The sequence below is a fragment of the Apostichopus japonicus genome, chromosome 3 (assembly GCF_037975245.1).
Source record: "Apostichopus japonicus isolate 1M-3 chromosome 3, ASM3797524v1, whole genome shotgun sequence".
Lineage (NCBI taxonomy): Eukaryota > Metazoa > Echinodermata > Holothuroidea > Aspidochirotida > Stichopodidae > Apostichopus > Apostichopus japonicus.
In genome coordinates this window covers 17,988,292-18,014,093 of record NC_092563.1, presented here as the reverse complement: position 1 = coordinate 18,014,093, position 25,802 = coordinate 17,988,292, and the positions used below count along the sequence as shown (strand labels likewise).

The window sequence follows — 25,802 nt, the reverse complement described above, 5'->3', positions numbered from 1 at the left end:
TGTTATCAGTGTTGACATTGAAACCAATGACATCATCATTAGGTCATGTTAAGAGGTTCAGTATTTTATATTCAGCTTGTTGCAAAAAAACCATTACAGAAAAAGAAAATGGTAGTATGAAATATAGAATAACTTAAAAATAAAATTGGAGCAGATGTGATTTGATGATGTTTAATTTAGACTTGATTCCAGTGTTCAACCTTGTGTGTCTGTGTGAAGAAACATTAATATGAACTCTGTGATATAGATCTGCCAAATGGAATATCATATTTCTAACTATATCTGTTTCGGGGAAGTTGCTCGTCACAGTTTATATATCTATCAAATAGACCACTTATGTTGGTTTTGTTTTGTATCTTCTCTACTTTGAGCAATTGTAATTTAACATTTGAAAGCCAGCCGGTGATATTTGTTAAACTTATCATAGAATGTGAATCAAATGCAAACAGAATCTTGGAACATTAAAACATGAGCTTGATACAATATGAAATACAGAGTCATAAAAAGTTCATTTTTGCCTCTCATCACAAAATAATCTCTGTCTTATCTACGGGCATCCCTTTGAAGTTTTTTCTTATCGTAAAGTGTTCTGGGTTATCAGTCGGAGGTATTGGTTCTGTTCCTCCTTCACGATTCTATAGTAAATATTGTAAACATTAAAGTGCGATTTGTGTTATCATATCTACATAGCATTAGAATGATAATTTCTAACCTTTCAACAGATACTCAGGTTTTTAATCTTCTTTTGTATGTGAATGTGTGGGTATGTGTGTGTGTGCATATATATTTAACATATTGTCTATACAATTGACTTTTAAACCTTACTGTAGTTTTGGGTTTGCCTTTGAGGTTTTAGGCTAGGAACCAAACAATTCTCAGACATAAGATTGCATCTGACCACACTTAGAGGTGCCCTCCTACATACTGTATGGTTAGCAGAAGAAGGGTAACGAGCTTGTAATGAGCGAAAAGTTCAATTACAGTCAAACAAAATTGTAGTATATGTCACAAATGAATAGAAGAATTAATGTTATTGTACCATCAATTAAAACAGCAAAACTTCAGGTCAAAAAATATAACAAACTTCTTTATCCAGAATTTTGACATATCTGTGCAAGTTTGGTCCTGACGTGTCCAGACAATTCAGGGCTTCACTGTTTTTTACTTTGTCCCTATTAAATGAATGCATTGTAGCTTGTGCAGTTCCCAGTCTCCATACTAATGACAGAGTGTGGCATGATATAAATCAATGTTAGCACAATAAATTACGAGACACCACTTTGCATAGTTATTTATACCAGGATTAAAAATGCCCTGTTATTATAGTACCAGTATATTAACACTCATCTCACATATCCAGTCATCGAACCAAGTATTTAGTACTCCCACTGCTCCAGTCATTGAACCAAGTATTGAGTACTCAGCACTGCTCCAGTCATCAAACCAAGTAGTTAGTACTCAGCGCTGCTCCAATCATTTAACCAAGTATTTAGTACTCAGCGCTGCTCCAATTATCAAACCCAAGTATTTAGTACTCAGCACTGCTCCCATCATTGAAACAAGTGTTTAGTACTTAGCGCTGCTCCAATCATTGAACCAAGTGTTTAGTACTTAGCGCTGCTTCAATCATCGAACCAAAGTATTTAATACTCAGCGCTGCTCCAAGCATTGATTCAAGTATTTAGTACTAATCGCTGCTCTAATCTTTACTCTGGACGATCCCATGGCATCGCTGCGTTGTTGGTTCTACGTAACACTAACGGGATTCTTCTCTAGAAATTCCATTTAATAGACCTAAAGATGATTCAATTTTTTTTAACACTTTCATAAGGTGAGTTCATCATAGAGGTACACATGTAGATAAAGATGGCATAATGGGTACCAATATATTGGAAATTTCAATGGATCATATTTGGTTTTGAATGCAAGGTAACATTTGGACGAAAAGTCATTTGCCTCCTTGTTTTGTTTTTATTTTTTCCCCCTTCCTTGTAGAGTGCAACTGATGATGGCTTTGTGGATTCTTGGTTTTTCAACCAATATTACCGTTCAGTGCAGTCCCTGTGCAGTGTAAGTAACATACCGAGGAATTTTCAAGAGGCGATTCGAGATGCCATCGTTTCGATCGGTGACTGTCAGGAATTTTCGAAGCCGCCTTTTAATCGTTTTCATCAGCCATTTTAATACCAAACTGACTGAGTCTTCTCAATATATATGACTGGTTGTAACATGTAATGTAATGTAAATAAAATCTTATATAGCGCACTATGCGCAATGCATCTGTGCGCTTTACAATCTAGAAAATACAATGCCATAAAACAATAAAAAGAAAAAAACAGAAAATACATATTACCATCTACAGAAATATACAGGAATATGAGATCGAAAAACTATTAAAACTACTGGTGAAGCGAAAAGCGATAAAACAGATTGACTACAAAATCTACAATTTGAATAGCAAGTTCAAAAGTTTTCAACATTTGTGACAGTTATTTCATTGTTTGTAGTAATGATAGGTTGACTAGTTAAAGCTAATGAACCTTTGTTGTCATGGGGATGTTAGCATTGAATCGCTTGTGGAGAAAAAAATTGTCAACAGGAAGGAACCAAGAAATATTTAGAGACTAGAGAGCCTAAAAGACAACTCTGTGTGACTGAAATTATCCAAAAACATTGATCACCAAATTCATTATTATTTGATGATGCAATAAAAGGAGAAAGAAACACAAGGATAACCATCATTAAATTTGTTTGAATTGAGATAGGTAATTCTTTTTCAAACAACACTGAAAATGCTGACATCATGTGGTAGATATTGCCATCTTGATACTTTTTGTCATTGAACTATTGTTATAGACTGTGTTAATGTATGTAGAACATCGTTCAAAGCTACTTGATTTGCCCATCGACTGTTTTGCTATTACTCTACACATAACTTTAAAGATTGGTGTCGTCACTCTGGTTAATGTGGTGTCGATACTCATCCACACAAACCCCGCCTTTCGTCATGTATCAGATATTGCCTACTAGACACGTTTTTACCCCTTTTTTGTTGTTCAGTCTGCGGGTAATTTCACAGCATGTCAGCTGTTAGGTAATCTGTGCGTCATGGTAGACTACAACGAAGATGACTACGAAGCGACCTGCACGGCTTACAACAACATAGGAGACCAGCAGAGCGATGTGGTGAATGACATCTTGGACTGGTAGGTCAAGAGAACTCCCCACCCTTTCCCCACCCCAAAGGAAGCATATCCCTTCATGGTACCAAATTTCTTTGGGGACTGGCCCTCCTCAAAAGTAGTCAAAACTTGCCGCAAATTGTGAAATATTTGATTTTATACGTATGTGGTAAGTTTTTGACATTTCTTTGACCAACTTTTTATAGCCTATATCTGGCAATTTTTGGGGGAAATGGTTACTTGAAAGTAGCACTTTCCTTTTTGAGGTAGCAAAAAGGAAGTGCCATATGCTCACCTCCCCCACCTTACCTCAAACTCCATCCCCCATGTAGACATTAAACCTGGAGTGTTGTTCTTGAATCATCTTAATCAGATGTTTTGTAAGGTTAACTGATTACAGTTGGTATCGAAGCAGTGTCACTTGTCTATTAGATCTATTTTTTTTTCACTTTTCCATATATTTTCTTCCTTTTGTTTTTGCTAGTCTGAAGTTGTTATTTTATTAAATTTGTATAATGCATGATCATTTCATCTATGTTTCCATCCATATCATTTCATCCATGTCAACAACACTTTTGTGATGTGAATGCATAGGTAGGCTTCGATTATTTCTTGTAAAAAAAATGTCTCTTTACTCCATAATATTTCAAAGTCTCCTTGTTTATTTCCTTCCCCCCCCTCTCCACAGGCCAACCGGAATGCCTTGGCTGTTCTATACAGAAGATGCCGAGCAGGTGTTAACAGAGACCACGATTCAGACTACCTTCAGAACCAACATGTCGTCCGAAGTATGTCGTCATTTATTAGTGATCGAAATAGACCATGTTCTCACTTGACCCTGCAATTCACTGCTCAAAATCATATGTTCTCACTTGACCCTGCAATTCACTGCTCAAAATCATACTGATTTTCTCTTTAAATTTCCTTACAGCAAAGCATGTTAAATATTTACGTGGCAGAATACAACATGACAGGACATTTCAGAGGAATTTTTCCTGCCCAAGACGGGAGACTTCAGGTATGTCGTCAGAAAGTCGATGAAAAGAGTCGTCCAAAATCTTTGAACGTTTACATAAATGTTTTACAATTTAATTTTTATATGTTTACATGATTTTTTTGTATTTCCCTTTTGTCTTAGCTTTGCCCTGATACTACGGAGAAGTTGAATGCTGCCTATGAGTTTGGGACAACGTACACAAGTTCGGTAAGGAAACAAATGTATCGTACCACCGCTATGGTACGTTTTTTGCTGTACAAGTGTTGGTTGGAGCTTTAAGTGTTCTATATTTTAAGAACGAGCAAACTTTAGAATGATTGACTCATTATCCTATAAAATAAAGTATTTCCAGGGAAAAACACAAGCATTTACCTTCATAATGATATAAAAAGGAAAGCTTGGATTCATGGCATAAGTGCCTTGATGCTACTGACTTGAACTTCTTTTAGCAACCACTGGTTTGGTTTGCCTCTCCTTTAAGCAAACAATGCATTCTATGACATTTTCATATCGTCAGCTTTTTGAACAAAAGACAAGAAAAACCCATTCCCCCCCAAAAAAAACACACCACAGGATCTAGAGTACTTTCATAATGGAGATTTTGGTAAAGTTTTGGTAAGATTATTTCAAGATAAAAAGCAGGAATGCTCTAACAATGGTTCCCATTCCCGCTCCTCCCTCAGCACCCCCCCCCCCCAAAAAAAATCAAAGAAGAACTCATAACAATGGAGTCAAATGTTTTGCATTTCTCCAAATCAAAATGTTTTGTCTTTATATCTTGATCAAACCAGTGTGATTGACTTCATTGATATTTGATACAACTTCATTTCATTTCTCTCTTCTGTGTTTTCTATTCAGTGTACCATCCCATCACGGAAGTTCTGGGATACCTATGAAACTGTTTTCTTTGATCCTTGTATCCTTTTCTTAAGTCAATTGATAATTAAAGTTTGCTTTGATTCAGTTTAGTATTAACTGCTTTTGAAGTAACTATCACAGACGTTTGCAAGTCTCATGTCGTGAAGCAGTTCCAGGTTGTCTACACCCAGCAGTCCTCCCATGCTGGAGTCATCACCATCACATTACCACACATTACCGTTACATAACAGTTCATTCAAGTATTTGAGTAGCACCTCCGTCAGTGCTAAACTTGAAGTTTGCAAGTCTCATGTCGCGAACCACTAGGTACAGCTCCAAACTGTCTCTTGGGGAGAGGAATCTGTCAGTCACTTGTCACCTGAGATATCACTGTCACATTTATACAACTGTCACATAACCATTCAGTCGAGTATGTGAGTTGCTCCTCGATCGGTGCAGGACTCGGTACCTGATGCTATACGCGATGATTGATGTGCTTTGTTAATCTCAATGCACTAGCTATTCCTTAAAGGGCATTTTAGAATATCCTGTAATTTGTTGCCCAATTGCAATAAGTAGAAGTGTTTTCGCTCCCCTCCCCTTTCTTCGTAATCTTAATCAATGTCAGGACCATTAAGAGGCACCCAGGACTTTTGTGTATCAGTAAGCATGAGGTACTTTTACTTGCCCTTGCCCCTTTCCTTCCTTTGATGTTCACTGCTTATATCAAAATACAATTTGACCAGTCATGCAAATTACCTGCATTAATATGCGATCTCGAATGGTATAAAATCCTTTTACATCGTTAAGGTGAGATAACAATTTTACGTGACCATGTGATTTAGCGTCAGTCAAGAATCAATGCATTCGATCATCATTTTATGCAAATGTGGGCAATCCCTTTACATGTAATAAAATTCTGTAACCATGACTGATCAGATCTGTGGTTTGAGGACCTGTCTGGCGACCAGCAGCTCTATGCAATACCAGTTCTAGTTGATACACTTAAGAAGTTTAATGTCTTTGTCAATAGAGGTAAGTCATACAGCTTGTTTGGACTTTTCTAATAGCAACATCATTTGGTTTAAATTCCAATTTTTCGGGACATTCTGCAGTTTTTTGTCGTTGTTGTTGTTGGTTATTTTTCAGATGATCATGTTATACAAAAGTATTTTGTCTTTTTTTTTTACCCAATAAGTACAAGAAAGTTGATGACAATAAAATGGCATTTGACATAAAAGTAAAATACATCATAATGCAAACATGAAAAGAACTCTGAACCAACTACATGCTTTGAAAACCAAATTTTATCCGCCTTTGCAAATATGTGAGCTTTGTCAACGAACCCTGGCTCAACATGTCAATAATACATAAACATTCAAATTTGTGCACAAAACAGCCAAATTTTGTTATGAAATGATAACTTCAAAAGAAGATTATGCTTGATAAAGATGGCTAGCGGGTAAATTAAAATGTAAATCATATTTGAGAAACTTGGAGAAAATATTTCTGGGAAGTGTTGCTTCCCGACCCCCCCTCTTCCCCACCCGATCTCCCCTGTAAAACTTTTTGTTCAATTTGAATCGACCTCGAACATTTTTACTTGAACGATCGTGAATGATGAATATTGAATTATATCATACATTCTTAAGAGTTCTTCTCTTGATTTACTCATCTCTCAGCAACTCCTAATAACTGGCAGCTGACAAGGAGGTTCTTTCTGGTAGATAACGTCAGCGGTAAAACAGCCGCGGACGCTCCGGCGAGCATCGTCAGATATGCCTCGGAAATTGAGCTGGTGTAAGTCTCTCCGGTCAACCTGTGATAATTCTTTACATGCCCCTATTATTAACAGACTTGAGGGTCTTATAACCAGGCATGAGCTTTTTCCGCGAATTCGCGGAATATCCATGATTTCTCTTCTACCTCGGGGACAAAAACTATTACCCTAACACACTGTAGCATATGCAAACTGGAGCCTATACCGCAATTTTTGCAAAGTTCTGTGATTTTTTTTTACCCCAGGCTCATCCCTGTATAACAATTCATTTTTTCATCTCAGAAAGATGATGATGTCCATTTCATATCCCATTCTAGCCTCCCCTCCACCCTCCCCCTCCCCCCCCCAAAAATAACGAACAAATAATTTGCTCTCTTCAAATGTGTTTTTAATTTTCCACTTATTTTTCGGATGTTTACATACTTTATAAGTTTGAGAACTAAGTAAATGGTTACAAAATGGACGACCAAAGCATTCCTTTTTGTCCCCCCGTCGTCTGCTTGCAGAATAACTCTACAGAATGAAGAAGGACAAACCAGAAATGGCAGGATCTACCCGCCTCTGTTGAAGATAAAATATTCTGAACTCACTCAGGAGAGTGACTATCAGGGTGACACTTCTACCACGGTCAGTTCTTCATAATTTTTAAACCCCACACCCCTCCCCTATCCCAAAAAGATAAAGCAAAGTAACATCTGGGGAAGCAAAAAATTGTTTCCAACAAATTTGGTTTATACCATCCCACTCATTGTTTCGGTGTTTGATTCACAGAAATATAATTTTTCATGAAGTCCCTTGACATGCCTCATTCTTGTATCAAGCAAACTGGCTTGTCATTGATAGGTCAACGTGTACAAGGTACTGTGGCTGATGTCCGGCATCCCTCTCCCTCTCCCCTTCCTATCGAGAGTGTTGTGGTCAAGTGGTCAAGGTAGTGGACGCGTCATCTAAGATTTGCAGGTTCAAGCCCTGGCCAGATCCTTGGGCAAGGCACTTTATCTCCATTCCTCTCTTAACCCAGGTGTATAAATGGGGACCTGTGAGTTAAACTGTTAATTGGGTGCTGTTTAGCTGCTGCCATGTTAAGTTTGACAGGTTATCGTTGACCAGGGTAATATTGCTATGCGCCTTGAGCACCGTTATCAGTGGATATGTCTGCGCTTTATAAATCCTCAATATTTATTGTTAATATTATTTCACAGGTAGTTTATGTGGGGATTGTCACAAACTAAGGGTTTGATAACTTGGTTGTCATTCAGCCAATAATCTTTTGTTTTTAGTCTCTTTAGTCTAGAATTACATTGTACAGAAACTTAGAATCACTACATTACTGCTTGAATGAGAAATCAGCAGGGTCTGGTGGAAAGTGAACTGAATTGCAGGAAAATAATTTTTTTCTCTAAGACCTTCCATAGCACTTTTGTGGCTTCTAACATATGTGTTTCTTCATACAATGAAAATGCCTCAGTTCTGTGTTAAAAAACTGCTTCATATCTCTTGCATTTCATTCGCAAAGGGTCCATTTAAGCTTCACATTTGGCTATGCACTCCCAGATTAATTTTTCCCCAAAGTTTAAAATTTTATAACCCTGTGTTAGTTCACACAAATAAACATAATAATAATATTGTCAGGCATTGGCATAAAAGCCAAAGTTATAAAATTCTGAAGACAAAAGAATGAAATATTGATGTCTGGTTCCTTCTGCCAAAGAACCTAACAATATTTTAATGTTTAATTCAGAAAGTCATATCGTCGAGTGTCGAACATGCCCGCTTGTAACATTCCAAAACCAGTCTGTTTCTTTACAAAGGGCAGGTGTTGTAATTGGCTTGTATCTTTTACATAAGTGTTAGCACAGAAGCATTAATCACCAGAAACAAATATGGTTATCACCTGTAGTCGAGGATGTGTAATAATTCAATTATAATCCAAAAGTGTTTGAGTTTTAGTCAATGTCAAACCAATAAGCAGAGTGTTAGTATCAAGTTAGAATTACAATGAAAAGGTGAAGTTTGATTCACAAATGTGGTTAGAGTAAAACAATAGAATCCATTGTTTGATTGATGATATTTAAACAATAGTAATTGTTGACTCTATCGATGTCGGTTGAGTTTTTTTCTTTGTTTCTTATATTGACTTGGTTGTTTGTACCAGTTTATTGATAAAACCAACGTGTCAAGTACTTTTGTCTTTTTGTCAGTTCTAGTTTATTTTCTGACTGAAGCATTTGTATTTAGTCAGCTGAAAAAAATTCATTCTAGGTTTAATTGTTCCGATGCCAAAGGTTAAAAAGTAGGAACCTGGGCTGTCATGATATCATATGGGTGTGTCGGCGTGTGTGTGTATATGGGTTTGTGTATTTACCTTTTACATTTAGGAGTACGTGCTTCCCAGGGTGACATCTCAAGCACAATGAACTTGACTCCTGCCCAACCACAGTTATGATTAAAGCATATTTTTTTGGGGGGGGGGGGGGGTTTATCACCAATTTTACCAAATAAATTATTCAAAATAAGATTTAAGTGAAGGTTGCTCGGTGAGTAATCCATAAATTAGATTTGATTTTTACTTTTTCTCTTAAATTTTGTTGTTGTGATCGGTTGATCATTTCAGGTGGTTTTCAAAGTAACATACACAATGGACCAATCAGGAAGCCGCAGGGGACTGTCGATCACCCTTGGAGTACTTAGCGCCCTCGCTGTGATACACGGTCTCGTAAAATCAAATGCCTGGCGTAGAAGGACTGGACTAATTTACATTGACATAAAGGTGAGAATGGAAATGGGTTTTTGCAAAAGAACATATATTTCTGTATGTAAAATTATAATGAGCATTTGTTACTATAGAGTAGACCTCAATGATGGTGAAAAATTTCTTTCTGTGATTGAAACTATTATTATTGCTTATAGTGCAGTGCAACATTTTATTGATTCCCCGTTTATTTTGCTGTTGATATCTGTATTTATTTTGCACTGTTACTAGAGAATTTTGTTTTGGAAACTTTTTTGGACAAATATGGAAAAATTTCCTGACATGTGACATATTGCTTCATTTTCTTGGTCATGTTCCTTTTGTTTTTTCCAGACAATGTTTAAGTTTGTTGCTTTCTCCTGCGGTCTGCTAGCAAATGTATTCTTTGCTGTCATATTTGGATATTCTCTATATTGGTTGTTGTTTTTCAAGGTAAGTTTCCACCTCCCTTGCAATTCTCATGTTTTTTTTTTAAGTTTGCTATATGGTAAACGACAAGTATCTCACTTTGCCCCACCCCAACCCTCTCCCCGCCCCACCCACACTCCATACACACTGTGAACTGATTCAATAACAAGTTCTTGGTTTACCTTGTGAGTCCTGGGAAACTATTTCAAAGACTCTGATGAATTTTATTTGAAAAATATACATTGTCTTGTTACTTCATCGCCATAGAAACAAGATGTATTCAACATCGTGCTACCGACTCGTGACCAGGAGGGATCGTTTGTCGCTTATGTGGTTCTGGCTTTTGTATTCAAGGTAAATCTCAACGTTCCCAGAAGCATTTTGAAATTGTTTCAACAAGGAATTCTTCAAATTGAAAAACGTTACCTGATGTACCTTGGAATGGTTTAGATTAAATTATCAATTCTTCTACCATGAGAGCCAGAAAAAGTGTTGGTTGGAAAGAAAGGTCTCGGGCAGATTAGAAAACTGGCAATACCAAGATTGAGCTATGTACAGGGTAGGCCAATAGGGTGCTGAAGCATTAGCCCATTAAAATTCCGCTTACCTGATATATGGAAAGATCATGGGCCGATTGCTTTCTTAGCAGGACAGATCTAAATCTTTCACAGGCCAGATGTGGCCTTTAGTTAACCTGTTAAAAAAGCATGGTTTAGATTATCCAAACAGTTTTGATAACAGTTTCAACCTTTTTTTTTAACTGTTTGAGTAGCTTACAGGTTTGTTTTCATATAGTGTAAGATTTCATTTCATGATTGAATTATCCAACTTTTTAAAGACTCAAAATAAGTTTGCAGTTTACGAAAGCCATCCATGAAAGTATTTTCATTCCATGTCGGGTAGTACGTCATTGAGTGGCAACAGTTCTACAAGTGAGATATTGGATTCCTTGTGCACTGTGTCCCTCTAAGTCAACATTCATTTAGTATCAAGCTGGTAGAATTGTTTTTGGTCTGCTCAGTTTTTATGTTATAGCTTTATGAAGAATTGCTCTCAGTATCATAGGCAGCATTGAATGAAACTAGAACATTTGGTAAGCTCCTATAATGCATCATTAAGCGTACATACTTGGAACCCTGAAAATTCAAAATGTATAAAAATATGAAGAAAATCCTAGCAAACACATTTTCACAGGATTTTTAAAGGAATGTTTCATAAATTCAAATTGATTTTATCCCTTTTTTGTGTGATATCTTTTCTATTTTCAGGCCTTTGACCTTGTGCATCTCTTTGCGGTGCAATGCTCGACCGACATCTTCTTGATCGATTGGGAGAGGTCAAGGGGTCGTCTGGTCCAGGCTAACGACGCAGCCATCACCAAGGGCATGCCAGCACCTGTCAGCATCTGGAGAACTTATTTCGTAGCCAACGAGTGGAACGAGCTACAGGTGACATGACAACCTCTGTTTGAAATATTTTATAAAGGCAACAGTGTTATACATATTGCATAATGACCACCACACCCCTCCTCCTCCATATGGACATAAAAATAATATGTTACATTACTGTCACAACAGATTGGTTTTTTAATACCAAAACAAAACCATAAAAAAAGTAAGAACAGCTTGGGTTATGAGGTCTAGAACACTTTCACAGGAAATGTACCTAAGCCTAGCCTAACTTGTACAGGCTAAAGGTTGTTATTATCATCAAGTCAATAGAATACTAAACTGCTGATTGAACATGTTTCTGTTAAGAAAGTTGTCATGTAGTGTTTTTAGAAGTTGTAAATAATGAAGCAGTTATTACTGAGTGGAGAAACCAAGGAATTTTTTTTGTGGTGTTAGTAATGAAATGTACCCTGCTCCTTTAAACCCCTCTGAGAGATTTTGCCATTTAATAGATATTTCTCCCCAGAAAGGTGATATAAGTTTTAATGATCAGAAATGATCCAATTTTGATAATGTTCCCTGTCCCTTTTTCAGAGCATCTTTTAAATTCGAAAGACAGCCACTCTATGAATCTTGGGGACAAAACTTATCACATTTAAAAAAAGTAGCTGTGCAAAAACAGAAGAAGAGGAAAGAAAAAAAAAGGCAGTTGCTCATTACAGCCCAGTCTCCATCAATGTTTTTCTATTTTTGTTTGTGATTTCCCTTTCAGGCCACAAGGAAGAGTCATACAGGATTACAACTACTGGTAATGCTGTTCCTATTGGAGGTGAGTTTAGATACCAGTAGGAAATGCAGTTGTATGAAAAATTAATTCCTGTGAAGTGTTATCCTTTTCATCTTTAACTGTTTAGTTACATTGGTGGGGTTGGGGTAAAATTGGTTGGGGGTGGGGATCATCGGGAAAATTGGTTGGGGGTGGGAGAATGCTATGTAACATATTCTTATGTATTGTAAGGGACACATCATTTCTAGAGGTTGCCCAATACTTTTGTTTTGTTTCCCTCTGTGCTCCATCTCTCTGCTCACTATGTGTGCTCCATTTCACTTCGGCATTCCTCGGCTAGATCTATTTAGCATTGTTTGTATCTTAGGGAGAGATGAGTGTTGAGATAATCACAATGTACAAACCAGCTAGATCGTATCTTTTACCATTTGGTAAAGGATGTATTAACTTGAGAACAAACCTGAACAAATCTCATAGAAATTATTTTAGACATTTAGCATGAATTTAATATTCAAATACAGAAGGTCTCCTTTGACTTGACGTCATCGGTAATGCTTCAATGTCTATACCTTTTCACTCAGGTTGTTGGCTTAGTCCACCTTACCACCACAGACCCCATCGGTTCTATCAACCCTGACCCAAACGCTTACTACGGTGGGTATGATGTCATCCTCAGGTTTGCCGTGGCGACCGGAATTTATCTGCTCATTGCGGCTGTGCAGGTAGGGATCCATTCGAACTTAGAGATAAGCAGATGATCATGATAGTATAAAACCTGGTAGAACATGGCATGAACTGAATGTCTCGGTGGCATTGATATATATATATATATATATATATATAGTTTGTATATATATATATACAAACTATTTATATATATATATATACAAATATATATATATAGTTTGTATATATATAGTTTGTATATATATATATATAGAGTTGGTTGGTTGGCGTCTATCAGACAACTGTGTTGTCTGATGATCGCTCAACGCGTGAAACTCTGAGTTACAACTACTAGTGTTCCACTAGTCTCAACTAGTCTCAACATATATATATATATATATTTGTATATATATATCTATTTATAAATACATATATATATTTATATTTTGATATATATATAGATATACATATATTTTAAAACGGCAATATGTATATCTGCCTCGCAAAATAAACAGGGACTTCATGAAGAAACCAGTCAAATAAACAAAATATTATTATAAGTATTTTACATATAATCTTCATCACTTGGAAGAACCAAAGAAGTGGAAGTCTTAGCTCTCTGTAAGATAACTGTTCTTGGTCTCTTTAAATAATCAATTGTATAACACAGTTTTGAGAGAATTTCCATTTTTTAAAACTTTTTTTCCCCTTCTTATAAAATAAAATCTGTCTTTCCAAGGTAATGAGCTTCATTGTGACAGGATTATAGCATAGAATTTATGTTGATTGAACCTCTTGTTCCATTCTTTGCTTCCACAGTGGATATATTTCACATTTATTTATGAACGGTTTGTTGAAGATATCCTGCAGAACTTTGTGGACCTCTGCTCCATGGCAAATGTAAGTTAATACATATATGTATATATAGCAAGAGAGAGATGTTTTCATAGTTAATGTATCAATACTGCTCAATACCATTTGATAGAGCTTCATATGTGTACAACTTGCATAACTGGGATCATTATTTTTAGAACCTTTTTGGGAATTTCAAGTTTCACACAATGTGTGATCTTCAGGCACCTGATAGGCGTTACTTCACATTGCTCAGCTTGCTCACTCTGGTTGATTTGTCTTGTTGTCTTGGCAACAGTTTGTTACGAACTCCAATCTACTGTTCTGCTGCGGTTGAATTTTCTTTTGCTTTGGTGATCGCTAGCTTTCCTTCCACGCACATATTGCTCTGGTTTTAATAACATTTGTGTACTTTTATGCTTCGTTATCAAAAAGAAAGTCTGCAAAATCCACTGCAAACAAGACTGAATGATTATCAAAGAGCAGAGATTATCTCTGCAGACTAGCCTATGCTAGCCTATACTATCCTATGCTAGCCTATACTAGCCTAGCCTATTGTGTGAACCACACAGCACCACAGGTTTACGTCCTACACAGTCTGGCTGCAGGATGAGACAGTCCCTCAGCATCCTACACTTGACACAGTGCCTTAATGCAGTAAGTTTTGTCCCCCCCTGTTCTATTAAGGGTCCAGATGAATTTAGGAAACTCCATTTTTGTCCGAGTATTCGTTGTTTCTGAATAATTTGTTGTCGTTATCGATCCTTTCTCCATTATTCGTCCACAGATCAGTGTGTTTATTTTATCCGCTAATAACTATGGCCACTACATCCACGGAAGATCTGTGCATGGGTTCTCAGACACCAACATGAAAGAAATGAGAGCCCAACTCAAGAGAGAAGAGGTAATTTAGAGTACTTTGAGTTCAATTTTAATGAATCTTCAAATTATTTGCATTCCATTTAAAGTGACCTGTGACTTTAAATCCTTGAGGGTGTCATTCATTGGGTAAATTGTACGCTGTATTAGATGCATGCAATAAGGAGGATGGGATATCGTTTATAGTTGGATGAGGTTTAGCAACTCCCTGCCTCACCTAGTAGATGTATTAGATGCATGCAATAAGGAGGATGGGATATTATTTATAGTTGGATGAGGTTTAGCAACTCCCTGCCTCACCTAGTAGATGTATTAGATGCATGCAATAAGGAGGATGGGATATTATTTATAGTTGGATGAGGTTTAGCAACTCCCTGCCTCACCCAGTAGATGTATTAGATGCATGCAATAAGGAGGATGGGATATCGTTTATAGTTGGATGAGGTTTAGCAACTCCCTGCCTCACCTAGTAGATGTATTAGATGCATGCAGTAAGGAGGATAGGATATCGTTTATAGTTGGATGAGGTTTAGCAACTCCCTGCCTCACCTAGTAGATGTATTAGATGCATGCAATAAGGAGGATGGGATATCGTTTATAGTTGGATGAGGTTTAGCAACTCCCTGCCTCACCTAGTAGATGTATTAGATGCATGCAATAAGGAGGATGGGATAACATTTCATAGTTGGATGAGGTTTAGCAACTCCCTGCCTCACCTAGTAGATGTATTAGATGCATGCAATAAGGAGGATGGGATATCGTTTATTGTTGGATGAGGTTTAGCAACTCCCTGCCTCACCCAGTAGATGTATTAGATGCATGCAATAAGGAGGATGGGATATCGTTTATAGTTGGATGAGGTTTAGCAACTCCCTGCCTCACCTAGTAGATGTATTAGATGCATGCAATAAGGAGGATGGGATATCGTTTATAGTTGGATGAGGTTTAGCAACTCCCTGCCTCACCTAGTAGATGTATTAGATGCATGCAGTAAGGAGGATGGGATATCGTTTATAGTTGGATGAGGTTTAGCAACTCCCTGCCTCACCTAGTAGATGTATTAGATGCATGCAGTAAGGAGGATGGGATATCGTTTATAGTTGGATGAGGTTTAGCAACTCCCTGCCTCACCTAGTAGATGTATTAGATGCATGCAATAAGGAGGATGGGATATCGTTTATAGTTGGATGAGGTTTAGCAACTCCCTGCCTCACCTAGTAGATGTATTAGATGCATGCAGTAAGGAGGATAGGATATCGTTTATAGTTGGATGAGGTTTAGCAACTCCCTGCCTCACCTAGGTTTAGCAACTCCCTGCCTCACCTAGTAGATGTATTAGATGCATGCAATAAGGAGGATGGGATATCGTTTATAGTTGGATGAGGTTTAGCAACACCCTGCCTCACCTTGTAGATGTATTATACTCATGCAATAAGGAGGATGGGATATTATTTATAGTTGGATGAGGTTTAGCAACTCCCTGCCTCACCTAGTAGATGTATTAGATGCATGCAGTAAGGAGGATGGGTTATCGTTTATAGTTGGATGAGGTTTAGCAACTCCCTGCCTCACCTAGTAGATGTATTAGATGCATGCAGTAAGGAGGATGGGTTATCGTTTATAGTTGGATGAGGTTTAGCAACTCCCTGCCTCACCTAGTAGATGTACTAGATGCATGCAATAAGGAGGATAGGATATCGTTTACGGTTGGATGAGGTTTAGCAACACCCTGCCTCACCTAGTGGGCATCTGTGAGATAAGGTATCTCTGTATTTATATGTATTTTGACAGTACAAGCATGTAATTAGTGTGTGATGTCATTTAGTTTTTAATATACACACACTTGCTTGTATCAAGTGACTCCTCAAACTTGCTCTCTATTTATCTTTCGAATTTACAGGAAAATCTTGTCGGCCAAAGAGGTCTCTTACCCAACACAGATCAACAGACCTTTGAATTACTTCTGCAGAATAAATTTAGAGAAAATTACAGCAGAATTTTACAGCCATTGGTGAGTAGAAATTTTACTACAACTTGATATGCATCAACAAGTTAGCTAAAATGCACTCCTACAAATTAATAGACAAAAATCAATAGTCAAACTTTTCTATCAATTATGATAAAAAAAATTTTTTTTTAATTCAAGTGGAAAATTTTGTTACAAAATATGACAACTTCATTTCAACAATTATCATTTTGCAGGGAAGAACTGAACTTAGATTCCACTGCAGGGATGCTTAGATAATATGTTCCCCATCATTAGTCAAAAGTAATTTTATCTCTGGATTATTTTTTATTAAGACTCATTTGTTTGTTTTCACTCAACAGAATCTCACAAGGGCAGAGCAGCAACGAGCAAGTGAGTATTCAATTCTGTCAGTCTCTGCATAATCAGGGGAAGACTACTAAAATGCTTGGTATATAAATATGTTTTTTTTTGCATGGGAGACTTCAGACATTTCCTCATTATGTCTGTCTTTGAACTTTTTGTTCTATGTTCTTAAATGTTTGCTGATGGTGTTCTTCATTTAGGGTATTTTCCTTGAAGTGTTTCCAGGTGTGCATGAAAGGAAGACAATCCCTTCTGTTAACGTTTCAGAACTTATGATTATTGAGACAACGGGGGGACTACTTTTGAATTAGTTGCTGCAATCCATTTCTAGCGATTGAAGTAGCTAGCAGCACCAGTGGCAAAGTGTCTATTTAAATGTGTTGTTTTATTTATCTTGTTGTGTTTAATATCTTTGTACATACAATTTGAGAAATCAGTTTGATTTGAATTGTAATTGTTTCATCCTAAATTTACATAATTTGAAATGCATTGTATTGTCTTTGATTGCTTAGACCCGCAGCAGATGCAACGTGATGTCATCGCAGGTATTGGGTGTGATTGATGTGGCACAAGAACTAACAAAGACCGATTGATTGATTAATTGATCAATTTATTGATTGTTTGATTAATATCCATTATTGACATGCTTACATCTCTCTTTCATCATCAAAGTCTTTCAAAGTGTTTTCTCTAGAAATATCGTGTAGGGTTTCATTTACATTAAAGGCATTGTAGAATCGCGCACAAAGAAACGTCTCATGCTGGTAATCTGACCTAGTTTTGAATGAGGTGTAGCTGAAGTGTTAGACACCACCATCGATCCCAGAAAATACATACACAGCTTGCTACCGTCAGTAATTAGACACTAGTGCACAGTCAATACATGCAGCTACGGTCAATACCCACAACATTGTACATAGCAGCAATGGACAACTCAGGTCTAGATAAAAAGGTATCACGTTTCAGTACTGTCTGCATTTTGTAGCAACACAAAAAAAACTTCATTTGCAAGCAACTTTTTCAGATGGCGGCATGCGGTTTAGGGAGAGTCTTCAATGCATTTAAAGAACCACATTAAGAACCATCGACAGTATTGAGCATAACAATAGAAGACATTTTTTGCCTAAAGAATAGACACTAGAGAAATGAGTGAGAAGTATTAAAGGAGAAACACTAGAGGAGAGATGACATTAGTTTATTGTCTTGGAAGGAGAGGTGGGAGAAGGGGTGGGGATGGGAGGTCATGTGAAGTTTACTCCACTATACATGCATGAACAATATCTCTTTGAAATACCAATCAATCTTGACTCATTAAACTGAATTGTCAAAATCAGGTGCTACAGAGAGATGCTTGGCTTAAATATCACTCTTGTTACGGAAACAATTGAACTTACCCCTTAGCCCAGCCTAGTAGTGAAATGAGCTATATCATAACAATGGAATCTGCTGATACATAACAGTACACAAGGCGAGCAGAATTGAACAGGAAAGAAAGTAACGCTTTTAAGACTGTTATGATAGGTTAACATAGTCACTCTGTGATAATGATTTTTTTGTTTTCGATCAGTCACTAATCTTTCTTTCTATGTCACTCTCATTCTAATGTTTCATATTAATTTCTTTGTGTTTTTAACCACTTTAACATTTCCTACCATGTAAAGTTGTTAGCACAAACTGCATTGCTACTTCGGTTTGTTAAATGTCGCGATAGACAGTATTATAACGAGTCATGACTTGAATGTCGCAATAGAGAGTATTATAACGAGTCATGACTTGAATGTCGCGATAATTTAATCAAAATTTGTGAATCTGATGGAAAATTGACCAGGGTTATGTTATTTATTTCCTGGGAAATCCACAGAGTTTGTTTGCCAAAGACCACTTTAGAATAAATAATGGAACGGATTGCAAAACTCTCTTTTAGCTTTAAGGTGTGTTACTTTTGATTAACATGAAAAAGCCCTATCACAGGATTGTAGACAGAAGGCAAGGACATAGAAAATGTTGTGGGGACCAACCACATTTCACATTCTTTCCCTTTGGCCCATACTGGAACATAAGTGGTATGAAACACAACTGTTTGGCTGACAGACAAAGGTAGGATGAGGAAGCAGGACAAAAGGACGGAGCAATTCGTTAACGCATCATTAATGCTTCACGGAATTGGACGTAGTTTGAGCTGGTACCGAGGATTTTAAAAGTCGGTCGTTGCAAATTGAAATTATTTCAGATGTTCTTGAAACTTAACTAGTGACTAATGCAGTGGATATGGTATATCAACGGCCAGAAATGGTTTATAGAAAATGCCCAAAATATAAATCTCAGAAGTGGCAAAAGTATCTGGCTCTTCTGTTGTTCTTGACTCGATCTCAGGAGACCTTTTCAACCATCATTTTTGTACTTTAAATAATGAAAAGCAACCAGTAGCCGACACAGTGATGATCTCATAAAACAAAGTTTCAGTGACGTTGGTATTTTTGCTTCAGTACTCAGAAAAGTTTGATTTCTTTTCCCTTCGATATCACCAATTTAGATCAAGCACAGTCTAACAGAAGTGGAACTAAAGTGGATACCATTCTAGAAGCCTACGGGACTATGAACAAGTTTCTCTCAGCATTTATTGATCATGTAAGTTATGAAATGAAAGGAAGATATCTGGCACAAAATTTCCATTTCACTTTTTTAAAATGTCTATTCAGCTTTAATATGAAATTGCCATTTTTACTGGAGATTTCAATATTAAGATCAGTTCAGGTTTCATGTATACAGTTTGGATTACAAAATAATGAATAGCATTCATTTATGGACATTCGTTACCACCTCCACCCCTTCCCCCTTAGTCATTTGTGTATAACTACATTCAAACAATTTAAAATTTAAATATTTCAAATTTCGTGATACTTTTTTGGTATTCTGATTAAGGGAACCTAATGACTTGCCTAACAATGGTATATAGACATTAGTAAGAAAATTGAGAAAATTTTGAATACAACCCAATCACACTTCTCACACACCCCTCCCCCTCCCCCTCTCCTCCCGCTCCCCTCCTCTCCCCCTCCCCACCTCCCCCTTGTTTAAAAGTTTTATGCAATGTCTTCTGTCTCTGTTCCTTCCAGGGTATGAGAGACATTGATTATTTGGTCAAAGATAAACTTCTGCTGGAGAAGATTCTGGATATGGAGTTTTATGATCCAGTGGATAAAGGATTTCTTTTCAATGGTTTGTTTCATGGTTTTTTGTTTTATTTTTTAGCTTACAATCATTTTCAGGAATATACTTCTTGTCTAATAACTTTTGCCCTTTAATAAAATTTCACACATCCTTGTTTTTAAATTTTTTATTTCATTTATTGCATAAAATTTTGTAACCATCAGAACTGGTAGCTAGCTGTTGCATTGTATGAATGTGAATGTTGTTCATTAAGGGAAGAGAGGGTCTGCTGGGCTCTTAGGTCCTCCTCCGTAACCCCTTAATCCACCTCTGCTCCGTTCCTAATTAATTTTCCGAACACTTGTCGAAAGGGAACGTGTTTGATAGAAGACAACATTCATTCATGACCATTGTACAAACAGGATAGATACCGAGGAATGTCTAGTTTTATACTCATTTTTAGTGTGCATTGCTTGCGTTAAACTTTGAAACCTTTTCTCACTTCAAGAGACACAGGCATTTGTAGTTTGTTTCTCCAAAGAAGAAACGTTTTCTTATTTTATCCTTTCCATTTTATCCCCTTCCGTTTGGTTTTTCTCCAGACGACGGACATTCTTTCGATCAGGCTCTCTTCTTCGGTCACGAATCGACTCTTCTTCTATTTGAGCTGCTCCTCTTCTGCGTGGTCGACCTCATCTTCCAGAATTATCTCTTGGCTGGAATTGTAACTTACATCATCAGCATTGTAAGTAAAAAGAAGAAAATGTTTGGAATAATAATAACACTAGGAGTTTTAGCTCAGTGGTTTACGCCGGTGCCTTTCAATCATAAGGTGCCCGGTTCGAGTCACTCCAAGATTAATGTATGTCGTCCAGTTACAGAGTTGTTGACAATTCATAATCATGGAAGTTAAATATGAATGTAAGAGACTGACTTCGGTCAGCTTGCGGCTTTGATAAGCCAATTATGGCTTCTTGGTGAGTTCCTGCTTGCAGGAGGATCTAAAATACATACATTATACATACATACATACATTCACATACATACTTCATATCAATGATGGACATGAATTATGTGTTCGTCTTCTGATGGACACTGGCAAAGATCCTGCAATCATTATGTCTAATATTTTGTTTTCTTATACATTTGATTTACAAAGAACTAAGCTGTTCCTATAGAGTGACTTTGGGAAGAAAAAAAGCCATCTTAGGATTCTAATCACCCATACAGAATGTTAAAACTTAGAATTAACCTAGCAAGAGGCTCAACAACAGATTCGTTGTTAACACAACCTGCCATTAATCTTTGCGATATCTTTTAAGAAAATGGGGTTAATCATTTGAAAGTTCATTTCTATTCTTGTCAAAAGTCAAGTCGGAAGTCAAATGCCAGCTCATTGTTTGGAAATTGAATTGGGAAGTACACAAAATGCGAGCTGGACTTGATTACACCTCAGAAATACAAAAACTGGAATCATGATAACTCCCAATACCAACCATCTCTTTTAATTACATTGGAGATCAAGTGTTACCATTTCTACCACCATGGAGACGAGAGATAAAGTCTCGCACAAAATTCTTCTCTTCGTCTAGCTTAGATTTAATACCAAGCAGGTTCATAAATTCCTGATGTACCTTTTAACAATCAAACAATTGTTTTTTCATTCCATTTTTTTGGCAGGTACTTAGCATGCTCAGAAGTAGTTTTGGAAGGTACAATCTTGCCAAGAAAACCTTAGTGGATGAAAGGTTTCTAATCTGAGTGAAAAGCAGCGTATGTTGTGACGAGTGTAAGATGAAGATAATTACCAAAACAGTCCTTGTATTCATAAGATGGAGCGTTGTAGTGATCTGAGGTTATTAGCGGTGCATTTCTTGATGTGAATGGACACAAGAGGATGAAAACATTTCTTAACTGTGGTCATACCACCTTAGTAGATGATGGACGTCTGAAGGAATAAATTCAGGGAAGGGGGTGCCTCGGAGGATGTGCCTGGAAAAGTGGTACTTGGAAAGGCAGATGAGGGGAGGGGGGGGGGATTGTTCCCCTTGTATGCCTATAATCTTACATGCAAAGCTATATTAATATAAATTTAAAAGTTGACTCTGTCATACCTGGTAATTTTCTTCAAATACACTCGAGCGCAACAATATGTTATTAGTTTGTTGCATGTACATGAGAGCTGTTGCTTGAAGGATGACTATAGGCACGAAATTAATATTTCATGTTCCAGACTATTTTGAAGTCACTGTTCTGGTGGAGTCCAAGCTGTGTTTCAATACCATTTTTCATTTGGGGGGGCGGGGGAAGGGAGGGGGGTGGGGATCAGTATTTGAACATCAGAGGCTCCTTGAACAACTAGTGCTATCAAAATGTTTTGCACGCACCTCATTTCTAAATTCAGCTCCTCAAACATTTAACACACAGAAAGGCAATAGGAAAAGATATAATAACGCAATTACAAATTTTAAAGATGGCGACATTTCAACACTAAAATTCTGCCGGGAGTCATCCATGTTAGCATCTTCGTCTAGCATTTTATATGAACAACCTTGTCCTTATCACTCTAAAAGGCATAAGAAATTAAAATAGCTGCAACTCCCATCAAAACCCATCAAAGATTGAACATTTGACAAGTCTTTTCTCAATTCTAGTTTAATTTATATGAATGAACATTAAGTAATTATGCACATTAATGATGTACAGGGAGTGACTGCCTAATTTTCTGTTATGTTATCCCTTTTGTTTTCACAACTTTCGTTTTAAGGACACTGAAAACAGGTTGCGGCCTTAGGCGATGTTTTGAAATATTTTACAGTCTCCTTTGAAAAGAGGAACATCACATTATGCAAATGATATATGTGGGCTTGTAATCAGAGGTTAACCTATTAAGGATTAAAATAAGAAATTTTGATGAGCGCAACACTCCACGTCATAGTTTGCACAAATTTAATGAGTTTCCCCAGATTTATCCAAACTTTCAGATGTGGATATCTTATAAATGAAGAGGGCTTTTCGACAAATTTGAACAGATTGTGAATGACATTATCACACACAACAAATGTACTGAATATGTTGGGTAGGTGTCCCGTAGTACTTTAAAGGGTGTGAAGACTTGTGCACAAAGAAACGTTTCATGCCGGTAATCTGACCTAGTTTCGAATGAGGTGTAACAGAAGTGTTAGACACCACCATCGATCCCAGAAAATACACACACAGCTTGCTACTGTCGGTAATTAGACACTAGTGTACAGTCAATACATACAGCTAGGGTCACAGGGGCGGATCCAGGGGGGGGCCCGGGGGGCCCGGGCCCCCCTTTTTGAAAATCCTGATTTTTTTTTTTTTTTTTACCGCGTTCGAGGGAAAGGGCCCCATGCGTGATCAGTGGCCTACGGGGGGCCTGAAATTGCAGACATGAGATCCATATTTTCAGGCTAGGTACATGCTGCTATAGAATACTCGGGAAGTGCCGTTTCCGGCCATCTGGGGGTTTGTAAAGCCAAAAATTTTCTTGTACGCTCCGCGCCAACCGATGATGGCGCTCCGCTTAGATAGTCTTACGTTCAGGCGCGGCTGAACCAGTCAGACCCCCCCCCCCTGTCACAAATCCTGCATTCGCCCCTGATATGTCATTGAATATTCCACAAAACAACTTTTTATGTCCACGAAACTGTCGAAAAACATGATTTTCACTACTGGTAGAGATATAAAATATTGGGAATTCTGAATTTCCTGCAAACATGCGGCTGTGCCTGTTCAATACTCACTACTGTATCGCCTTAAAAAATGATGAGTGGAAATAGTTTCTCCAGGACCGTATCGTATCGTGGGTATCGAGTGCGTCTGATATACGAACGTACGTAGTAGTACGTACGTACGTTCGTCTATGATGATATGCACTGTACTGTACTGATAAAAACATAGGTGAATTTCACTCCATGGGAGTGATCACTGAGCACATTCCGGTATAAGAGTGAATTTCCACTCCATTGGAGTAAATCTTAACTCCTAATAGAGTTATATTCACTCATATTAGGAGTGAGGGTTAACTCCAATAGAGTTAAATTTCACTCTTAATTTGAAGTGCGCCGAGTGATCACTCCAATGGAATGAAATCCACTCATTTGTTTTTAGAGTGTTGCTAGATATATGAAAAAGAAATTTACATACCAATACATGTTATCGGTCATCGATTGGCACAAAAAGCCAGATTCTGATGACAGCTGCCTCAAGAAACCCAATAAATGGCCTAATAAGCACCGAGCCACCAATGTGGACCATTACCGAAACATCGATGCGTGTTAGTCTTCCACCCCCTTCCTCTAATGCTATTTAAGTCCACATGTGGGCATATCCTGCAAATCTACCGGTAGCCCACAGGGGTTTGAGTTGGGAGAAAGGCCTTGACAGCTTGAAACGACAAATGATGCCAACTTCCCTCAAGTTAAAAGTCTGGCTGAGTTGGCAAGGCCAGTCAGCATGAAAGAGAAAAAACTTTTTTGCATTTCTGTCACCAAAGTTGCACATCTTTTTGGTTGCTATTTTGCCTCACAGGTGCCATCTCCTGCGATCTGGGGGGTGCTGAAATCTCAAATTTTCTCTGTACGCTCCGCGCCAACCAAGGTGGCGCTCCGCTTAGATAGTAAACTCCGCCCCCCCCACAAGAAAGAACAGCCCCCATGGCCCCCACTCAAAAAATCCTAGCTACGCCACTGTGCGTGTAATTTTTTGTAAAATAAATTTGCAAAAAGAGTACACCATCATTCTGATAAAGTGAAGGTGAGAGGGGCACTCTGACTGCATCAATAGTCTCCATCTGGAAGGGGGCATCCAAGATGAAATGGCCTGGAGTAGCCTGGTAAAAAGTAGTTTGCATCACCACCTACTCCCCAAGACGTAAATCCCAGCTCATTGCTCGAAATTGCAAATATATGCCCGGCAAACCATGAATACATGATTTATTGGAAATAAATTTTACTCAAAACTTTCACGAAAAGTAGCACCAGATTGCACCGAGGACCTCCATATTTTGTGAAATTTTCCAAAGGGGAGGGGGGCACCCACTCCCCTTAGACCCCTCCCCCAGGACGACGATTAGGCATTTCCCATCTGGGCCCCCCCTTCGGCGAAATCCTGGATCCGCCACTGGGTCAATACCCACAAAACAGTGTACATAGTAGCGATGGACATCTCAGTTCTAGATAGAAGATAACAAGGTATCACGTTTCATTACTGCTGCATTTTGTAGCGACAAGAAGTAAACTTCACTTGCAAGCAACCGAAAGTTAACTTTTTCAGCACGCGAATTGGGGCGAGTCTTCAATGCCTTTAAGGAAAAGGCTTTGCTGGTTATGCATATTCATGTTGTACTTTAACCTAGATTGCTGTTTATCTTTAGCCAATTACATTTTTGTGTTCAGATTTCTACTCTTTTGTCGTTTTAATACAATTTTTTACTTTTTATCGTCTATTGGTATTCACTTTTTAGAATTTATTGTTATAATATAGTTCATCTGTCTTTCTATCTGGTTATGAAAATTCTTTTGTAAACCTGTAATTTATATTTGATTTATAAGCAGACGGATTGTGTGTACAGTTTCGATTAGATGGTTTTAAATTGGTGTACCTTTCCATGGCACAAGCAAATGAGAGAGTCCATTTTTATGAATGCTAGGGTGCATGTGATACCATGAAAATTGCTGGGTTAGAATGAGCAATATTTTATAATTTCCATCAGTGTTATCAAGGTTGAGTTACTTCTTTCT

The 25,802-nt window shown here is 37.6% G+C and overlaps 1 protein-coding gene across 2 annotated transcripts in view; it reads left to right on the top strand.

Moving 5' to 3' along the window:
* LOC139965290 (meckelin-like) overlaps positions 1-21,960 on the top strand; it is a 28,641-nt gene extending 6,681 nt beyond the window's left edge. Inside the window, exons 6-29 of one of the 2 annotated variants that reach the window (XM_071967501.1) lie at positions 1,996-2,070; positions 3,061-3,206; positions 3,871-3,970; positions 4,114-4,200; positions 4,321-4,386; positions 5,038-5,095; positions 5,977-6,072; positions 6,720-6,837; positions 7,324-7,444; positions 9,432-9,587; positions 9,903-10,001; positions 10,245-10,331; positions 11,246-11,425; positions 12,141-12,197; positions 12,737-12,877; positions 13,641-13,721; positions 14,461-14,577; positions 16,453-16,563; positions 16,881-16,911; positions 17,397-17,429; positions 19,418-19,512; positions 20,001-20,103; positions 20,637-20,779; positions 21,715-21,960. In XM_071967501.1, coding sequence (XP_071823602.1) covers positions 1,996-2,070; positions 3,061-3,206; positions 3,871-3,970; positions 4,114-4,200; positions 4,321-4,386; positions 5,038-5,095; positions 5,977-6,072; positions 6,720-6,837; positions 7,324-7,444; positions 9,432-9,587; positions 9,903-10,001; positions 10,245-10,331; positions 11,246-11,425; positions 12,141-12,197; positions 12,737-12,877; positions 13,641-13,721; positions 14,461-14,577; positions 16,453-16,563; positions 16,881-16,911; positions 17,397-17,429; positions 19,418-19,512; positions 20,001-20,103; positions 20,637-20,779; positions 21,715-21,795 — 2,382 coding nt within the window. In that variant the 3' untranslated portion in view covers positions 21,796-21,960. The remainder of the gene's footprint in view (positions 1-1,995; positions 2,071-3,060; positions 3,207-3,870; positions 3,971-4,113; positions 4,201-4,320; positions 4,387-5,037; positions 5,096-5,976; positions 6,073-6,719; positions 6,838-7,323; positions 7,445-9,431; positions 9,588-9,902; positions 10,002-10,244; positions 10,332-11,245; positions 11,426-12,140; positions 12,198-12,736; positions 12,878-13,640; positions 13,722-14,460; positions 14,578-16,452; positions 16,564-16,880; positions 16,912-17,396; positions 17,430-19,417; positions 19,513-20,000; positions 20,104-20,636; positions 20,780-21,714) is intronic. The other variant, XM_071967502.1, reaches the window with a different exon arrangement.
* The last annotated feature ends 3,842 nt before the right edge of the window (positions 21,961-25,802 follow it).